The sequence below is a fragment of the Dipodomys ordii genome, unplaced genomic scaffold (assembly GCF_000151885.1).
Source record: "Dipodomys ordii isolate 6190 unplaced genomic scaffold, Dord_2.0 Scaffold162, whole genome shotgun sequence".
Lineage (NCBI taxonomy): Eukaryota > Metazoa > Chordata > Mammalia > Rodentia > Heteromyidae > Dipodomys > Dipodomys ordii.
In genome coordinates this window covers 2,357,884-2,377,511 of record NW_012267378.1, presented here as the reverse complement: position 1 = coordinate 2,377,511, position 19,628 = coordinate 2,357,884, and the positions used below count along the sequence as shown (strand labels likewise).

The 19,628-nt window shown below is 42.0% G+C and overlaps 1 protein-coding gene across 1 annotated transcript in view; it reads left to right on the top strand.

Moving 5' to 3' along the window:
• Positions 1-19,628, top strand: part of Abcc5 (ATP-binding cassette, sub-family C (CFTR/MRP), member 5) — a 91,366-nt gene that overhangs the window by 33,228 nt on the left and 38,510 nt on the right. The window contains exons 2-13 of the mRNA XM_013033030.1: positions 674-776; positions 1,900-1,909; positions 2,007-2,164; positions 2,352-2,507; positions 3,134-3,281; positions 7,986-8,219; positions 8,357-8,530; positions 9,129-9,276; positions 10,058-10,206; positions 10,649-10,756; positions 15,731-16,087; positions 19,519-19,590. Coding sequence (XP_012888484.1) covers positions 674-776; positions 1,900-1,909; positions 2,007-2,164; positions 2,352-2,507; positions 3,134-3,281; positions 7,986-8,219; positions 8,357-8,530; positions 9,129-9,276; positions 10,058-10,206; positions 10,649-10,756; positions 15,731-16,087; positions 19,519-19,590 — 1,817 coding nt within the window. The remainder of the gene's footprint in view (positions 1-673; positions 777-1,899; positions 1,910-2,006; positions 2,165-2,351; positions 2,508-3,133; positions 3,282-7,985; positions 8,220-8,356; positions 8,531-9,128; positions 9,277-10,057; positions 10,207-10,648; positions 10,757-15,730; positions 16,088-19,518; positions 19,591-19,628) is intronic.

Genomic DNA, 19,628 nt, shown 5'->3' with positions numbered 1-19,628 from the left:
AAAAAAAAAAAAAAAAAGTGTTAGGTACCAAGTTTGAGTCCTGGTCTTAGACCCCCCCCCCAAAAAAAAGTGTTAGATAACTTCTGAACATGTAGAAAATTTCTTGTAACCTTTTGCTCAGATTAATTAAGATCCAAAGTGTCAGTCTGGCAATGTGTTGAGATTTGTGTTGAGGTTTGCTTTAGATCAACATGTAGCCTATTTTGGCAGCTATCCATTGCACACTCAAAAAAGTGCAAGTCACGCTGGTTCTGTAACTTTCTGTAGCTACACTATATAGAGTTCTAGTATCTACTAAGATCTAGTAAGTGTGCTTGTGTTTTGTGTATCTTTCCTCTTTATTGATCCAACATTTCCTTTTTTTCTTTCCTCTATAGTTATGAGCAGATTAAAGTAAGAAGCTTTGTTAATTCTGGGATCTCAGCAGGCTCTATTTCACTAGCAATTAAATTATGTCCACTTATCCATGAGGATTTATTTATTTATTTATTTATTTATTTTTGTCGGTCGTGGGGCTTGAACTCTGGGCCTGGGCGCTGTCCCTCAGCTCTTCAGCTCAAGGCAAGCGCTCTACCACTTGAGCTACAGCGCCACTTCTTGCATGAGGATTTATATAAGAGAGAATTCTTAGCATTGAGTCACCACTATTTCCTCTTGAAACCTACCTTGTTAGTGTTGGAAGGAATGAGTGTGGACACAGAGCTGTGTACTCTCAGGTCCCACCAGGTAGTTCTGAAGATGTATAACTGCCGTGGGCTACAGCTTTTGTTTGCTTGGTGCGGGCAGGCGTCCGACCCTGTGCACACTTTCTACCCTCACAGTTGTGGAAAGATGATAGTCTATAAAAAATAGAGGCTCAGCTGGGCACCAGTGGTTCAAACCTGTAATTCTAGCTCTTAAGGAGGCTGAGATCTGGAGATTGTGGTTTGAAGCCAGCCAAAAAAAAAGCCAGAAATGTGCTAACCACCAAAAAGCCAGAAGTGTGCTCTGGCTCAAGTGGTAGACCACTAGCCTTGAGCAAAAAACACTGAGACAACACCTAAGCACACAGGCCTGAGTTCAAGCCCCACCCTCCCCCTTTGCATTAGGTGATTTGGGGAATCTGTTGGTTTGTTTTTTTTTTTTAATTACCTGAAAGTAAGTGCTGGAGAAATTTGTGATTAAGAGAAAGGTAGATAAGGAGATTGAGGAGTGTGAAGCCTCTACAACAGCAAAAGGTAAACTTTGACTTAAATGAAAATGAGGATACACTGTCCAGATTCTTGTGTCACGGTCAGACTTGGAATTGAGTAGACTTTCTTTTGTTACTTATTTAACACTGGTAAGCCTTCCTCATGCACAGAGACGTAGGTTTTGGAGCTCTTTGATGAGAATCCATGGGTCTCTTCCTATTAGCTGAGAGAGAGCGAGAGAAGTGTGTGTGCCTCCTGGCTCTTTCTGTGCCTTTAATTAAAGATGACTGCGAAATTTTTTGTCTTAGAAAATGAGCAATACAATTTGTAGTTAGTAGTGAAGTGATTGACGCTCAGTACACATTGGGAAACAGAAGATGGGAGAATTTGGTGATAAAAATATAAATATTTAGCTAGGCTCCCATGGCTCATGCCTGTAAATCCTAGCTACTCAGGAGGCTAAGATCTGAGGATCATGGTTAGAAGCCAGCCCTGGAGGAAGTCATCCATGAGACGCCTATCTCCAGTTAATCATCAGAAAAACCTGAAGTGGAGCTGTGGCTCAAGTGCTTGCCTTGTGCAAAAGGAGCTCAGCAGCAGCACCCCAGCCCAGAGTCCAAGCCCCAGGACTGGCAAAAACAACCACACAAATATTAGATTATACAACGTAAGAGTGAACCTAATGGAATCTATGGACTCCAGTCTCCTGATAGTTTGGATTTCTCAGTTTTGGTGAAGTAGTGTGTGGTTTAAGCTGTTGTCATTTGGACTTGCCTCTCTTCTGTGTATGTAATATTTGTTAACTACTTCTGTCTCTCCCTTTCTGTGGAGCAGGTAGAATGCCAGGATGCCTTGGAAACAGCAGCCCGAGCTGAGGGCCTTTCCCTGGATGTGTCTACGCATTCTCAGCTCAGAATTCTGGATGACGAACATCCCAAGGGAAAGTACCATCATGGCCTAAGTACTTTGAAGCCCATCCGGACCACTTCCAAGTAAGAAGCTCTGAAGGTTAATGAGTCATCGGCAAAGCACCAAAAGCATTGTTGAAAAATTTGACTGAGATGAGGCAGTTGGGGAGACCTACTTTTAATCAAGAGGACGGTTTACTTAAGTGTATGTTAAATACTGTTTGTCTTCTTGTTGTATGTTGAAACCTCATGACTTGATTTCTCTTTGTAGACACCAACACCCGGTGGACAATGCTGGGCTCTTTTCCTGTATGACGTTCTCATGGCTTTCTCCTCTGGCCCGCGTGGCCCACAAGAAGGGGGAGCTCTTAATGGAGGATGTGTGGCCTTTGTCCAAGTATGAGTCTTCTGATGTGAACTGCAGAAGGTAGGCGTCTCTGGTCCACCCTGGTTTCCACATACTGGATGCTAGGCCTGAGCTAGGAGGGTGTGAATTCTGCAGCTGTCCTGGGGTGGGGGGTGTCTTGGGGGTGGCCTCCCCTTTGCTCTTCTGCTTTATTTCCTATTTCACTCTAATCCTAATTTAACCATGGGCTTTCTCTCTCTCTCTCAGCCCCGCTTCTCTTCCTGAGTCTGAAGGGAGATTATGTGGCTGCCTTGTGACAGAATACATTTTTGTGGTAGCTGATTGTGTTATTAAAATCTAGTTTGCAACTTTGCTTTTTACCACAGGATCCTTCAGAAAGGGTGGGGGCCCTGAGAAAGGAAGTTATCCCCAGACTTTATTCAGGGATAGGCCTTTTGGGGGTGGGAGGAAGGGCTCTTGTTCTATCGTTTTTCTGTACCTTGGAATGCTCCCTATCTGGAATAAATATGCACATACACAGAAAGGGACGTTTTCTCTAGAAGGTGAAGACTAGGGGTATAATTTTAAAGGAGAGACTTTTTGTGCCATGACAGAGCCTGGAGACAAAAAACGATGGTGGGAGGGAAGCTAGGGTATGTCTTTTTCCCTGAGGAGATGTGTAACAGGAAGACATGTACCTTGTTAAGACTAGAGAGACTGTGGCAAGAAGAGCTGAATGAAGTTGGGCCAGATGCTGCCTCCCTGAGAAGGGTTGTGTGGATCTTCTGCCGCACCAGGCTCATCCTGTCCATCGTGTGCCTGATGATCACGCAGCTGGCGGGCTTCAGTGGACCAGTAAGTTCTAACCATCCTTTCTGACAGTCTCTAGGAGCCCGGCCATGGCCAGCTCTAACTCTCTTGTTCAATTATTGGGGTTATGCTCAATTCTGGGTAGTTAGCAGTTTAGAGATGCCTCCATCTCTGTTGAAATGGGTCAGTGGATTTGGGAGTAATGGTGGCTTCTTAACTACTGGCATGTTGATGGGCAGAATTGGGAGAGAAGAAAGAGCTAATTTGCTTTCCTGGGGTGGGGGCGTGAAACTGAGCTGATCCTGGTTCTGCACAGGACTGTGCTTCTTGGTTGTGTGTTGACATGAAATAACAATCTGGATCTGGGCAGATGTGTCGTGGCAGTATTGTAAACAGTCTTATGTGGTATGGACTGGTGAGCCAGTGTGGTGACATACCAAATGCCTGGAAGCAGAGTATCATGATTGACAGTCCTATGGCAAATGAACACTCCAGGAGCTAGAGGACTGTCAAGGTTTTCAGAGTTGGATTTGGAGTCCATTTCAAGCTTTGGTGTATAGGGTAAGCTATGGCAAGTGTTGGGGTGTCAATCATGGTATTTTCCTAATCTGACAGAAGCAGAGTAGGTAAGGGAGTCTTTGACAGTTTTCTGGGCACCTGTTTCTTACACCTGCTGTGTTGCCTTACATTGAGATTTTTTATTAAATCTATTCTCTACATATTTGCCTTGAGGCATCGGAGCAGTAGTACTGATTATACTGTGCATTTTCCGTGTGTGGGTAAGCTGGAGGTTCATGGTTTGGGTAAGTATATGCTTAAGATGCATGGTGACTAGGTAAAACTAATGTATAGTTTTGTTGTTTTCTTTTGTTTGTTTTCTTTGTTTTTCTCCCCAAAGTTTGATGCCTTTTTAAAAGTTTCTATCTCTTTTTCTGAAGCAGAGAACACTACTTTTCTGATATTTCTGGGGTTTTTATATTAATTGACCAACTAACACACGTTTGTATAAGTTTTATGTAAATGAGACCATGTAATTGAAATATTGTTGTTATTGATCAAAATGGCAAACATTTTCTTAGAGCCAGCTTTCCCAAGAAGAGCTTCTGTCCTTGTTTCACTACAGAGCTGGTGGCTGCTCTGATCTATAATCAAATTCTTTCATCTGGCTAGGATGGCATGCAGACAGGCTTTCTTGATTCCACTTTCCTCTAAAAAAAAAAAAAACAAACAAAAATTTCATAGATTGTTGGAATTGTTAATTTTTTTACTTGAAAAAAATGTTACTTATGCATGTTCAGCTTGGTGGCTTTTAAAGTCACCCCTTGAGCATCTGTGTAGTCCTTAATTTTTCATTTATAATGCAGTACACGGGGATGCACATTTCTAGGAAAATCTTGTAGATGCCAGGGAAAGCTGAGTGCCTTCCTTTAACAGGAAAAGGCCCTTTCTGGAAATGTACCTCAGTGGTTCAATCCTGGAACACCTGGAAATGCAATGGACCCATCTTTTGTCTCTGTGAGAAAAAATAATAACAATTTGAAAGTTAATGCTGCTGGTGTCTTTTTGAGACCTCTTTCTTTCTGACTGGAATTAAAAGAATTAGGCTGGTTTGAGATTATACCAACAGTGAGCAAATTTCCTGTGAGCAGACTTCAGTCCTTTCAGGAACATTCTTTTTAAACTTTTGTGGATTTCCTAAGCTGGCATGATTTCAAACTGGCTTGACCTGTTCATAATAAAACCTACATAAGAACAGCTTCCCCAGATTACAAGCTTTCCAAATTATTTCTTGTCTTCTCTTAGGTGTCATTGAGACTTGTTAGCCAAACACAGACCACATGAAATACAATCAAGCTGTGCTTTGTATGCATATGCTTTTAAATTTGCTGGCCCTCTGATGGTGGGCATTCCTGCATCAAGATGATCCAAGGATCTGGCAATGCCAGCACTCCTCAGGGTCTAGGGAATCACAGTTTTTGAACAGATTACCAGAATCCATAATGTTAGAGATGGAGAGCCAAAACTTAAGAAACTAACCAAGACATTTTTGGGTCCTTTTTAGACTCAGATAGTTTTGAAAACCCCAGGCCTTCCCTAGGATCTCTGTGTATATTGGCATCTGCCTTAGACCCACCCACAAGAGAAGGCTGCCTCCAGCAGCAATGTCTCTTGGTGAATGCTAACTGCCCCAGGGCCTTGGGGGAAAATCAGTGAAAAACTTTTGAGTAGGTAAGTTTCCACCCTCCAACCTCTCTCCAGCTGCAGCTTGCTTGGTGCTGTCAGGATCTGGACTTGGGGGGAGTCTCTCTGTAGTGGAACCAGTGACAGAAGCTGTTCTTTAGAATTTTCAGGATGGCTGTATTCTGCGCTCAGAATGAGAGAGTCAAGCGGGGCAGAATCTCTCGCCAAGAGTTCAGGTAAGGTAATGTTTATTCACTGGGAATGCTTTCCACAGCCAGACAGCTATGCTGATAATCTCCAGTTGTCTCCCAGTTTGTTTAGACCTAAGTGGTAGATTTGTAACTTAAAAAAAAAAAAGCCAAAAAAGGAATTTTGTTTGGATTTTTCCATGCAAACCTTTTTTTTTTTTCTTCTCCCATACAAAATGGTTTACAATGTCATTGCTTTTTTAAAACCCTGTGTTGGAAGTTCTTTAATCTGCTGTTTCCTCTTTCCCTCCCTTTGAAGTTTTACATAGTGGTAATATGGGTTATGTCTTTTACCTTCCCTGCCCCTCCCCTCTGGGAGAGACTGGTGCTCTTACTCAGTGCTGAAAGGGGCACTGTAAAGTTTATGGGAAGGAAGGAGCCCAAACAACAACCTGCTGTCCTTGCACGCCTTTCCTGGAGACTGCTCCACAGTGCCTTGGTGTGTGAGAAAGGGCTTCACCTGGCGCCATCTACTGAGTGCTTCACAGGAGGAGGAAGGGCTCTGACTCTGTGACTCAGGTCCATATTTTGGATGCATACTGGAAAAGAAGCCAATCTTCTTGTTAGTAAACCAGCAGCCAATCTGTATGCAGGGGGAACCAAACATTGCATATAAACCTAAAAAAAAAATCTGAGGAGGGCAGAGATAGAATATAATAGTTCTTACAATCTTAGAATCAGAACTCTTCTATAGATCAAGTTATAGAACATGACTCTCATTAATGGGAATCTCCTAGGCCTAGGAAACATGTGATATTAAGCTACTAATGGGAAAACAGAAAAATACAAATTAGCTCAGTGTCTGGGTTCTGAGAATCAGCATTAGATACTTCAAGACAATTGTGCCTTTGTTTCTGTCTGTGGTTCAGTGATGGCTTATAGTCGCAATAACCTGTGCTGTAAGAAAACAGGGTAGATGGGTGGATGGGCTTTGAGTTTATTCTTTTTCTTCCTTTAGGTTGGGGGATTAGTTTGGCTTTCTTTTGCTGTGGTGTGTTTTGTTTCATTTATGCCAATCTCAACCTTAGTTTTAGCTACAAGGACTTGAAAAGACTCCGAAGGATGCCAACCCTTTTTCTTCAAGGCCTAGAATTTTATATTCCATCATAAACAGACATAGCTTCCACATAGCTTCGTGTACCAACAGCACAAGCAATTTTAAGCAGTGCCTCTTTAGAGAATTTTTGGTTTTTTTGTTTTGTTTTGTTTTTTTAAATTCTCTTTCCTTAGCAGCAAGGTTTTTATTCCTAGAGAATCTACTCCCGTGCAGAATCACTGCAACTTCAGGACCCCTAACTGATGAGTGCCATCATCCTGATGTACTGCTTCGGACTCTGGAAACATATCACTTCTGTTCTGTATTTCCAATGTGTGTAGTCATGACAACAGCCGGAGACCAGATGACCTGTTAGATGCTAGCCCTATGTAACTGAACTCTGTATGTTCCCACTGTATGTTACTACAATGCTCCTGCTGTTGTACAGTGTTTGTGAGATGCTCTTTGAAGATGGTACCTTTATATATATATATATATATTTTTCATTTTCAATAAAAGTACATTACCTCCACTTCTTGGTATTTAATACTGTTGCTGAATGTGCCTGTGTGAGTGTGTGCCCCGGCGTTGCAGGACCTCAGAGCTGGAGGTGGTCCTCGGTGGTTCTTGGGGGCTGGCCGTTCCCTCTCTGCAGGTGGTGTTAGACATATGCTACCTGAGGTAACATGTTTTTGTTCTTGGGAGGGAGTGGGCATGGGGAGGGCCCGAGGGAGGGTCTCTAGACTTGTGTTGGTCTGCTTTGATTACTCCCTTCTGTACTATTAAACTGCTGATGTTTATTTTCAGGAATGTTTTGCAAATGCACTTCTCACTCTTCCCCAGTACAACTGTAGGTACACTGTTCCTTTTTATCAAATAAGCACGTTTGAAAGGATACAAAGAAAGGTCTTAATTTCATTTAAAGAAATGTATCCATCTGTGGAAATACTGGAATAAGGTCAAATATATACCCTTGAATGACCATGTATTTAGAATTAATTTCAGCTCATAGACAGGTCTATGTTACATTAGAAAGAGTAATGGTCATGATGGTGTCTGTCCTTAAGGAAAAAGTTTCCAATTTGGCCTCCTGTGCAATGTCCTGGGTCAATTATTGTGGGCAGGGTATCTGTAACATTTGGTCTTCTAAGAAAGTTTTTTCGTTGCCTGAACACTGATGACCGTGCTGTGAAGCAGACTACTCTTTCTATCCTAACATAGCACTGTGACATTGGTTGTGGTTGCTGTGGGGATGTTGACAGCTGTGTATATTTCTCCCTGTAGGCCTTTGTGGTGAAACACCTCTTGGAGTATACCCAAGCAACAGAGTCTAATCTGCAGTACAGCTTGCTATTGGTCCTAGGCCTGCTTCTGACAGAAGTTGTGCGCTCTTGGTCACTTGCACTGACTTGGGCATTGAATTACCGAACTGGTGTCCGCCTACGGGGGGCTATCCTAACTATGGCATTCAAGAAGATCCTTAAGTTAAAGAACATTAAAGAGAAGTCCCTAGGTGAGGTGAGTATGCTCTACACAAAGTGCAAACTCCTGGCTAGGGCTCCTTTCCCCTGGGGTCATGTTTTGATCAGTACCTCCAGAGATGAGTGGCAGTGGACTGTCCTGAAAGGGTCCTTCACTGTTCTTTGTATTTTTAGCTCATCAATATTTGCTCCAACGACGGGCAGAGGATGTTTGAGGCAGCTGCTGTTGGCAGTTTGTTGGCTGGAGGACCCGTTGTTGCCATCTTGGGCATGGTTTATAATGTGATCATTCTGGGCCCAACAGGCTTTCTAGGCTCAGCTGTTTTCATCCTCTTTTATCCAGCAATGGTGAGTAAGTCTCCTAGCTGTATTAAGACAGAAAGCCCCTCCTTGGGAAACGAATTCTTTCAAGGGAACCATAGTAGACCCTCATGCTCTGATTGGAATTTTCCTCAAAGTCACTCCTTGGTTTGGAGAAGTCTGGAGCTAGACCATACAGTCCATGTGTGTAGATTCTGACTTGAGGGGAAGAAAGTTATCACTTGTAAAAAGCAAGTGGCAGCAGCTCCTTATAACATTACAAAAGAGGAGTCTTGAGTGAAGGAGGAAGCCAGCAGGTAAACACTGCCCTGGATGACAGAGGAGTGTCTGAGTTACTTCAGCTCCAATTGATATTTTCACTGCTCCTGCTTCTGCTTTGGTAGCCCTCAAAATCTGCATTTATAGTGAGAACAAATAGTATTTTGTCCTCACTGCCTTACCAGAGACAAGAATTAAATAATACTTGATCATAACTCCCTTTTATTAGAGAAAAAACAATACAATTACATGAGAAGCAGCCCGTCCCAGAAAACAGGATTATGTGCTCATTTTATTCAGAGTGATTTCAAGCAGTTCTTCATTTTGGATGAGCTCTGATCTGGTATGGCATTGCTTTTCCTTTCAGATGTTTGTGTCACGGCTCACTGCATACTTCAGGAGAAAGTGTGTGACTGCCACAGATAACCGTGTCCAGAAGATGAATGAAGTTCTCACCTATATTAAATTTATTAAAATGTATGCCTGGGTCAAAGCATTTTCTCAGAATGTTCAAAGTGAGTTAAAAAAATACGTATGTGCATGTGTGTAGGATTTTGGATTCTTTGGGTTTGATCATCCCCATCCTTTGCTTCCTGAGCACATTAGATACTAGGGCTTCTTAGGTCTACAGTCCTAGCATCATCAAAACTTTATGTTCAGTAGGGATACAGGTGGACCCATTGCAACAATGAGATGTACAAGTTGTTATGTCAAAAAACGAACTTCATAACTTTGGCGGGGGAGGGGGGCGGGGGGGTGAGTTTAGGGAGGAGATGGGAAGGGATGGGAAGGGGAAACAAAGGAGGAGGCAACAATGCTTGATAAGAAATATACTCATTACCTTGCCCATGTAATTGTAACCCCTCTGTACGGTATTTTCAGAGTTAAAAACAAAACAAAACTTTATGTTCAAAAGAAGTCTTAAAGATTTGAATCCATTATTCTATGTCACAGATGTAGAACTTTAAGATCTGGGATATCATTCATTTTTCCAAGATAACTAGTTAGAATAACTCAGCTTTTTACCTTATTTCCTCTTTCCCTCATATCCTTCCTCAACAAGAGTTCAAATTAGCAAATACTTAAGAGAAAAAAGAACCAGGCCCTGAGTACAAGCCTCAGTACCCACCACCACAACTGATCCCCTCATGTAAACCTAGAATTTGCATCACAGATGTTAAAGGACCATTTTAAAGCATAATTGTGGCTAAGAGTGAGTCTTACTTGGTGGTGGAGGAGCAGTGTCCCAAGATTTCTTTTGATTCTCTATAAACCTGGTTTTCTTTCTTTTGATAGAAATCCGAGAGGAAGAGCGTCGGATATTGGAAAAGGCCGGGTACTTTCAGAGCATCACTGTTGGCGTGGCTCCCATTGTGGTGGTGATTGCCAGTGTAGTGACATTCACTGTTCATATGACTTTGGGCTTCGATCTGACAGCAGCACAGGTCAGAGAACCCTCAGGAAGGGAAGTTTTAAAATACCATCTAAGGAGGTGCTCTGGTCCTCTTGTTTACTACATTTCAAGGTTCTCTCAAGAACTGTATTTGTGAGTGTGTGTGTGTGTGTGTGTGTGTCTGTGTGTGTGATTAAGCTGAGATGAAGAAGACCAGGGAACCAACTCTTGTGCATAGATGATGTATGGGCTACTGTTAGTCAATCTGAAGTTTTGGTGTTTAAAATTTTGGAAATACAAATCAACCACAATACAATCTGTGGTTCAGATTTTCCAACAATTTTAGTTAAAGGTCTTATAAAAACCCTGCCCTTTAAAAAAATGTATTTGAAAGTGTAGTTACATTTGCCATCCAAGTTTGCAGCCTTTCTGCTACCTGAAAGGAAATTGGTGAGTGATTTCAGGCTCACTTTCTCCTCTTTTCCAATTTTAAGGCTTTCACGGTGGTGACTGTCTTTAATTCCATGACTTTTGCTTTGAAAGTAACACCATTCTCAGTAAAGTCCCTCTCGGAAGCATCGGTTGCTGTTGACAGATTTAAGGTAAGTTGCTCCTTGCCCCTTCCCAATGTCAAGCTGTCCCCGCCACAAGTAACCGCCTCTGTACCAAGGCACTCCAAAAGCCACACTGGTCTTTGCTTTATCTTGCTCTCTTGGGCAATAAAGCAGCAAGGGAACAGTAAAAGAGACTGAATTAAGGAAGAAGTTACCTTTTTAACTTAATGTAAATTTTCCCTTTCCTCAATGTTCTGATTCTGGGCTTAGTGTCTGCTCTCATAGTGAGCCCATCTGCCTGGTACTGACATGGATGTATGTTGTCACTTAAAAAGTCTGAATGATTTAAAATGGTTTTCTTCCCCTTCTTCCTTGTTACTATCATTTTGATTGATTGATATCCTCTATCCTATTTCTTTTTCCTGCCCTGTTGTTACCATTCATGATTCAGGGAGAGCATTGACTTGAAAATAGTCATAAAACTAGATTATATTAAGAAGTACAGCAGAGTATTAGTTCTTTTCCTTGTAGGTGGTTAGTTGGTCATGTCTTGACTGTGTTCTGTGTCTCCAGAATAATACAATTATAATAATTCAAATACAAGAGGAGTGTGAGGGGATAAATATTTAAGTGGTTAATATTTAATTACAGAAGTTCACTGAAAGAGCAACTCTTATGCTCCTACTTGTTTTTCTGGGCCAATGAGAGTGATACAGGAGCATTTTTAGTGATGTGAAGGGTTGCAATTTGAGTGTTTGAAGAATAAATATTAATAGCTTAGAGGCTCAGGAAAAACAAAATTGGATTTCCCTCTTAAGAGGGGTAGAACCTGGTATGGTAGCACATAGTTGTAACACTAGCTGGTAGAGTGGAGGTAGAAGGATAATGTCCAAGGACAGCCTGAGCAAAAGCATAAGACCACATATAAAAAAGCAAAAGCAAGCTACTGGGGACATGGCTCAAGTGTCTATCAGGCACAAGTCCCCATGTTTTGCTAAACTCACAATATGCAATCATGGAAGAAAGCAAGTGTTTTAACAAATTGGGAAGTTCTCCCAAGTTGTTCCTATAGTCTCATTAATAAATGGATTTGGGTAGATTTTGAAGAAGTTCGGGTGTAATGCATTGCCTTTCAGTCTTGCCACTTATTAATGAGAACTTAGATTAGCAGGTGATATTTCGCATCCTAGTCCTTCTGTCCAAGAAGTGTCAGGGTTAATAATAGAAGCAAAAGTATCCTTCCTTTTATGCCACATGAAACTTCAGTCCAGTCGAGCTTATGTCTCTTGGCAATGTTTGGTGGTGTTTCATTTTGTTTCCTTTTTTACATGCTTAGCCCTGGATAACAAGTACTATCTAAGCCTTCCCCAGCAATGAGCTTGTTTCTTTCTTACTATCTTCTGGTGCTTATTAATTAGAATAACATTGACTTCATTAGGATTTAAGAGGGAAGGAGCAACAATTTATTATAAATGCTCCTTCCTTCCTTCCTTCCTTCCTTCCTTCCTTCCTTCCTTCCTTCCTTCCTTCCTTCCTTCCTTCCGTTCTTTCTTTCTTTCTTTCTTTCTTTCTTTCTTTCTTTCTTTCTTTCTTTCTTTCTTTCTTTCTTTCTTTCTTTCTTTCTTTCTTTCTTTCGGAGCCTTTTGAAAACATTCACAAAACTGCTCCTGAGATTTTACTCACCTCAAAAGTATCTGCTCCTCCATTATTTTCTAGACGATGCATCAGATAACAGAATGTGTTTTCTTTCTTTGGCTTATTGTATAATGGAAATTCATAGAAGTTCCATGAAGGTGCTGTGCCCTTGAATTTGCATCAACACCATTCCCTTCTCAAAGTGGAGTTAGGGATCTAATAGACAAGCAAGGGTGGTCTTTGTCTCTGGCCTGTCTTCCTTACAGGAAAGCTTGTTGCTTCCTCTTGGATAATGTGGATAAAGGGCAGAAAAAAGAAAGAAAATGATGACTTATAGACAAGCATTAAAAAGCTACCTTGTGGGTTTGCTGTGCTGATTGTTGCCAATGTAGTATTGCAAATAAAAAACAAAAACAGGTTTTAGCTGGGTGCCAGTGGCTCATCACCTGTAATTCTGGCTACTTAGGAGGCTGAGATCTAAGGATTATGGTTCAAAGCCAGCCTGGGTAGGAAAGTCTATGAGACTCTTTTCTCTAATTAACCACCAAAAAATCAGAAGTGGAGCTATGCCTCAAATGGTAGGGAACTAGTCTTGAGCAAAAAAGCTCCAGGGCATCACCCAGGCCCTGAATTCAAGTCCCAAGTCTGACACTTAAAAAAAAAAGAAAGAAAATACAGCATATGCTCAGGTGTGGTGCACACCTGTGACCTTAACATTCCAGAGGCTGACGCAGGAGGATTGTAGCCTAGGCCAAATTGTGCTACATAGTGAGACACTGTCACAGAAAAACAAAAACATGACTAGGCATTGGTGGCTCAGGCCTGTAATCCTACCTACTCAGGAGGCAGAGATCAGAGGATCTCAGTTTGAAGCCAGCCTGGACAGAAAAGTCTGTGAGGTTCTTCTCTCCAATAAACTACTCAAGAAAGCCAGAAGTGAAGCTGTGGCTCAAGTAGTGGTAGAGTGTTAGCCTTGAGCCAAAGAAGCTCAGGGACTGCTCCCAGGCCCAGAGTTCAAGCCCCAGGACCTGCAAAACAACAACAACACAACAACAAACCCTCACAAGATGCCTGATTAAATACTGCATGGAACATACTACTTGTACTGAAAATTGTTTGTTGCTTATCAGAATACAAATTTAACTGGGTGTCTTGTGTTTTATCTGACAGCTCTGAGCATATTCCTCAGGCTCATTCTGATTTTATTCTTGTGGTAAATTAAAGGATCTTGATTATCATACCCAGTAGTAAAAAAGTAGTTTATGGTTTGTTTATTACTAAAATTGTGTTGTTCAGTAGGTGTAAGGGTCAGGAAGCCCTTGTCTTCCTCAGCAGTCTGGGCAGGATGACTTGCACCTGAAACTCCTGGAGGAGGGCAGGGCCATGGAGAGTGGGAAGGAAACATAGGGAAAGAGCTAATAGTCTTGGGGGCCTAAATAGTCATCTTTTTAATAGCTCATTAGGCTAGTGAACTGGGAAATTCTGTCACATGCACTTTCAGTTGGTGAGGGTATTGTGAATATGAATAGTTAACATGTTATTCCCAGGTCAGTCTCTCAGGAAAACTACAAACACATTAACCCCACAGAAAGCAGGGGCTACACTTAAGATTGGTCAAGAGGGGGCTGGGAAAGTGGCTTAGTGGTAGAGTGTTTGCCTAGCTAGCATGCATGAAGCCCATAATTCCACAGTACCACATAAACAAAAAGCTGGAAGTGTGGCACTGTGGATCAAGTGGTAGAGTGCCAGTCTTGAGCAAAAGAAGCTTAGGGCCAGTGCCTAGTCCCTGAGTTCAAGCTCCAGGACTGGCAAAAAAAAAATTAGTAAAGACTCCTAACGTTTATTTAGGATATTTCGAAACAAAATACTCTGGGAAGCTTGGAGATTACAATGAATAGGACACATGATAACTTCAGGGAGAAAAGTGCAAGCTTGGGTTAATATCCAAGAGAATAGGAAAGGTGTTACTTCCTGTATATTTTACAGCACTTGCAAACTTAAAGCTGGTTAAAGAATCCCAGTAAGTTCATTGGCATCTGGTGGATGGGACTATTTTTAGTGTAAAACAACTACTTATTATAAATGTTTCTGAGTTCATTAGAGGAAATTTGCCTCAGTCTTGAGGAATCATCTGAGGCAGACTTTTGAAAATAGCATCAAAACTACTCAGCCCTGATCCGAAAAGTCATCTTTTCTCTGAAGATTTTCCAACATTTAAAAAAATTACATTTAAAAAATCATTCTGGGGCTGGGCGCCGGTGGCTCACGCCTGTAATCCTAGCTACTTAGGAGGCTGAGATCTGAGGATCGCGGTTCAAAGCCAGCCCGGGCAGGAGAGACCATGAGACTCCTATCTCCAATAAACCACTAGAAAACCGGAAGTGGTGCTGTAGCTCAAGTGGTAGAGCGCTTGCCTTGAGCTGAAGAGCTGAGGGACAAGCCCGCAGGACCAGAGTTCAAGCCCCACAACCGCCAAAAAAAAAAAAAAATCATTCTGGGTTAGCATTCTGTAAAGATTACTATTTTAAGAGAGGAAGTCAGAAGGAAGTCTAAGTCTTACAGGAAAGTTTTGGGCTGTGGTTTACTGTGCTCTTAAAGACATTTCCCTCTTCACACACTCCATTTTCCTTCCCCTTAACATAATTCATAATTTATTTTTGTCTGTGAACTTGGCCCTTGTTTTTGTGCTCAGGGTTAGTGCTCTGCCACTTTTAGCCACAGTGTACTTCTTGTTTTCTGGTGATTATTTGGAGATAAGAGTCTCATGGACTTTCCTGCCTGGGCTGGTTTTCAACTGTGACAAGGCCCCTCAGATCTCAGTCTCCTGAGTAGCTAGGATTATAGGTATGAGCCATCTGTGCCCAGCATAAGAGGTGTTCTTAAAGAGATACTTCCTACCCTTTGTGTTGACACAGGCCTGTTCCTTAGACCTTCTTTTCTCCCCCTGATCACCTGAGCCTGGTGTCCGTCTTAGGTTAGCCTGTCTTGACAGTTAAGTCTGTGCTGATAGTGCCAGGTTTTGGATAAAGTTTGGGGTTCTGCAGGAGACTCTGGAGGGAATACGTATAGGGAAGCAAGGTGCATAAAAGGGAGTCAGGGTGGAAATAGGGTTTCCAGATTGCTACTCAGCAGCTTATGAGCAAAAATACAAGGTTCCATAGTAATTAGTTAAATGTCCTTGGTCCATTAGCATGTAACAACATAGAGGGCTCAACAAGGCCCTTATACCTCCAGAGACAAGGCTACACTAATGAGCTACTTTTGCCCTTCAGCTTCCTTCCACTGTATAGCCTGATGTGTTTTGCTTCGTGAGTGTACGCCCTAGGCTTGTCTTCCTGGTCTTGATCCAGTGTCTCATCTTTGCACCTCTCTCACAACTCCTATCAGAGTTTGTTTCTAATGGAAGAGGTTCACATGATTAAGAACAAACCAGCCAGTCCTCACATCAAGATAGAGATGAAAAATGCCACCTTGGCATGGGACTCCTCTCACTCCAGTATCCAGAACTCACCCAAGCTGACTCCTAAAATGAAAAAAGACAAGAAGGCTTCCAGGGGCAAGAAAGAGAAGGTGAGGCAGCTGCAGCGCACCGAGCATCAGGCGGTGCTGGCGGAGCAGAAAGGCCACCTCCTCCTGGACAGTGACGAGCGCCCCAGTCCTGAGGAGGAAGAAGGCAAGCACATCCACCTGGGGAGTCTGCGCCTGCAGAGGACGCTGTACGGCATCGACTTGCAAATAGAAGAGGTGAGTTGCCTGCCTTCCCCATTCTCATCTGGCCAGGGTAGGCAGCTGCCATTCTTTTAGCAAAATACTCGGTGGGAGTGCTTTGGGACCAAATTGCAGATTAGGCCAGCTCTCATGCCAAAGGAATTACTTAAGCATTTGACAGCAGAATTAATAACCAATGTAGTGAAATGCTCCTATTGCAAATAAGAGAGTGAAGAATTCGAGTGGATTTTCCAGTATTCAACTTTGTATTGCAGTTTCTGGCTGTTAGAGCCGTCTGAAATGTATTTATGTTCTAACTGTGTACTCTATGCTCCTTATTATGACGGTTGTACATCACACCAACTGGGCATATAATAGGAATTCCCAGAGCTGCTCTTGTCAACACTATGTATTTTTAGTATAAGTAATGAGTTCTTTTGATATGTTCTGTTGATACGATGTGTTCTTTTGATATGTCACAGGCCAGGTAGCCCATGACTGAACTCAGACCTCAGACTACAACTGGAGAGCCATACTACTCAAGAGCCCCCAGATGTGTTCTCATTGATTTGTCAACCTAGTTTTTAAGTATCATCTCTGGCAAACACTAGGGTAGGACTGGGAATAGAGCAAAAACTCATCCTCCTGGAGCTTACCATCTCAAGAGCAAAGAACAAGTGGAATTGATCGTAGTTCAGATTGTGGAAAAGATGATAGAAAGTGCAGGAACAGGGACAGTTCTGGCAGTCTCAATAGCATGCCTTATTTGAAAACTATTATTTCAACAAAAAGAGAAAGCAAGCCACCTAGTACCTGAGGAAAGAAGAACAGTTCTTTTTTTTTTTTTGGTCCGTAGTAAGACTTGTACTGTGGGCCTGGGTGTTGTCCATGAGCTCTTCAGCTCAAGGCTAGTGCTCTACCACTTGAGCCACAGCGCCACCTCCAGTTTTCTGGTAGTTAACTGGAGATAAGAGTTTATGGACTTTTCTGCCCGGGCTGGCTTTGAACTATGATTCTCAGATCTTACCCTCCTAAGTAGCTACGATTACAGGCATGAGACACCAGTGCCCGTCTCAAAGAAGAACATTTTTAGCTGAGGAGAAGAAGAACAAATACTCCTAAGTCTGTGGATAGGGGTATTACAGGACACTGAAGGCAGAGTGAGTGTGGGAGAGTAAATAGCAGCTGCTAAGGATGGAAAGCAGGGAGGAGAGTATGAGTTGCTCTCATTAACTCTGGCTTCACCCTGGAAGGGAAGAGAAGCAGTAGAGTTCTTAAGACAGCTTAGCTGCTAAATTCAGGAAAGTGTAGGGAAAAAGAGAAGAAAGCAAGGAGAACAGCTGGGAATGTGTTAATACAATGCAAAACAGGGAAAATGATGTCTTGGGAGGTGGGTGGTGGTTTGGGAGGTGGTCAGAAGTGTTTGTCTATGTAATGTAGGTTCTGTGCACTGGATATTAACATCAGTGGCTGACTAGAGGCATGTCAGGCAAATTCAGACAGACTGAGGAGAGATCAGAAAGCTTCCACCTCTTAACAGTTATACCATGAAGGGGAGACAGTCTGTTGTGAGACCACCTAAATAAAACTGATGAATATGCATTATTTAATTGCCCATGACCCAGTTTTTACCTCACCATTAGCAACAGGCTTTCTCTTTAATAACTCTTGTTTTGATTATTGAGGCAGCTCTGTTACATCACTAATTAGAATTACTCCTCTCATCCAGCTGAAACTTACTCCTGAATCTGCTCTTTAGAACCTAGATACCCGGAAGACTGTTTTAGCCATTTGAAGAAATGTCCAATAATTTCTTACTGGGCCCTCTATACAGGGGAATGACTAGTAAGCAATATTTGTGGATTGCCTTCTATCTACCAAGTACTTTGTGTTGGTGTTGTACTTAGTCACAGCATTTCTTTGTATAAACCTAACTAATGGGTGGAGGTTGAACTGTGTGCCTTGGCCTCATTACCACCAGGCAATTACACTTGAAATTCATAGACTATGCCCAAAATGCTATTTGTCTAACATATTTTTACTCTGTACCAGGAACTTTTTTATTCTATAGTAACTCCTTCTTCTGGTGTCACTGTCCAATAAGGAAAGCAGATCGGCACAGTGTGTGTTTGGGTAACATGACTATAGTCACAATAAGCAGATGTTGGTGAGGTTGGGATTCTAGTATGTCCTGTTTGCTTTCAGAGTCTGTGCTCCTTCACACCTCTTCTGCCTGCCTGCCTGCCTTCCACAGGGTCTTCAGTCTGTACTGTACTGCCAAACAAGTCTTCCTTTTAAAGTCCACTGCCCTCAAATACTTTTTTGGTACTGGAGATAGAACCTAGAACCTTGTGCTTACTTGACTTGTGCTCTACCATTTGAGCCATACCTGTAGTTCTTGAAATTTGAACACTACTATTGAGAACTCTCATCTTAAGTGAGGCTTCAATTAGTCCTCTGTACCCATGTGTTCTACATCCACACATGCCAAACAACTATGACTAGAAAATATTTGGGGAGAAAATGACACCTGTACTAAACATGTACAGACATTTTATTCTTTTTATTCCCTGAAGGTGGTTCAGTGGTAGAGTGCTTGCCTTGCATGCATGAGGCCCTGGGTTCAATTCTTCAGCCCTACATAAGCAGAAAAAGCCAGAAGTGGCACTGTGGCTCAAAGGGTAGAATGCTTGCCTTGAGCTGAAGAGCTGAGGGACAGCACCCAGGCCTAGAGTTCAGGCCCCATGACCGACAAAACAACAACAACAACAACAAAACCCAAAACACCACACATACATATTTGCATAGCATTTATAGTATATATCACCTAGAGGTAGTTTTAAGTATAGAAGATGATGTATATAGGTTATCTGCAAATACTGCACTTTGACACAAAGGACTGGAGCAGGATATCCTGAGGGGTCCTGAAACCATTCCCCTTGAATATCAAGGAATGACTATGTTCTGTTCATCACATCATTTGGATTGATGGCAGTAGTATTTTTAAATAATCTTTAGAAAAATGAATGTAATCATGCACATAGTTTTTATTCATTTTTGTTGAAAATAATTTGTAAATCCTGGAAGAAAATCAAAATGAAAAAAATTTTAAGAGTCCTGCTTCTCTTGCAAACAATAACAAAACTAAAACATGGATTACCAGCAAAGTTGGAAAGAGTGTGGGACTCTTCTAAAAGTGAGTATGGACACTGTAATGTGTGTAGCACATTTAATTTTTCCAAAGGGCTTCCATTTCTGTTATCTCAGTGTGTGTCTGTGCAGAAACCCTTTGAAGCAGGTCACTAAGAGGTAAGAAAAGAGAGATGGGTAGCTTGGGATTATGACAGTTCCTGTATTGACGGACTGTAGTTAATGTGTTTTTTTTTTTCTCAAAGAATCAACAGGGTCTAAGGATGAGCGCTCAGTAGTCTCTTAATGGCATCCCTCTCTCCTTGTGCTTTGTCCAGGGTAAACTGGTTGGAATCTGTGGCAGTGTGGGAAGTGGAAAAACTTCTCTAATTTCAGCCATTTTAGGCCAGGTAAGATTTTTATTACTTCCTTGGTATGTTCTGCTCAG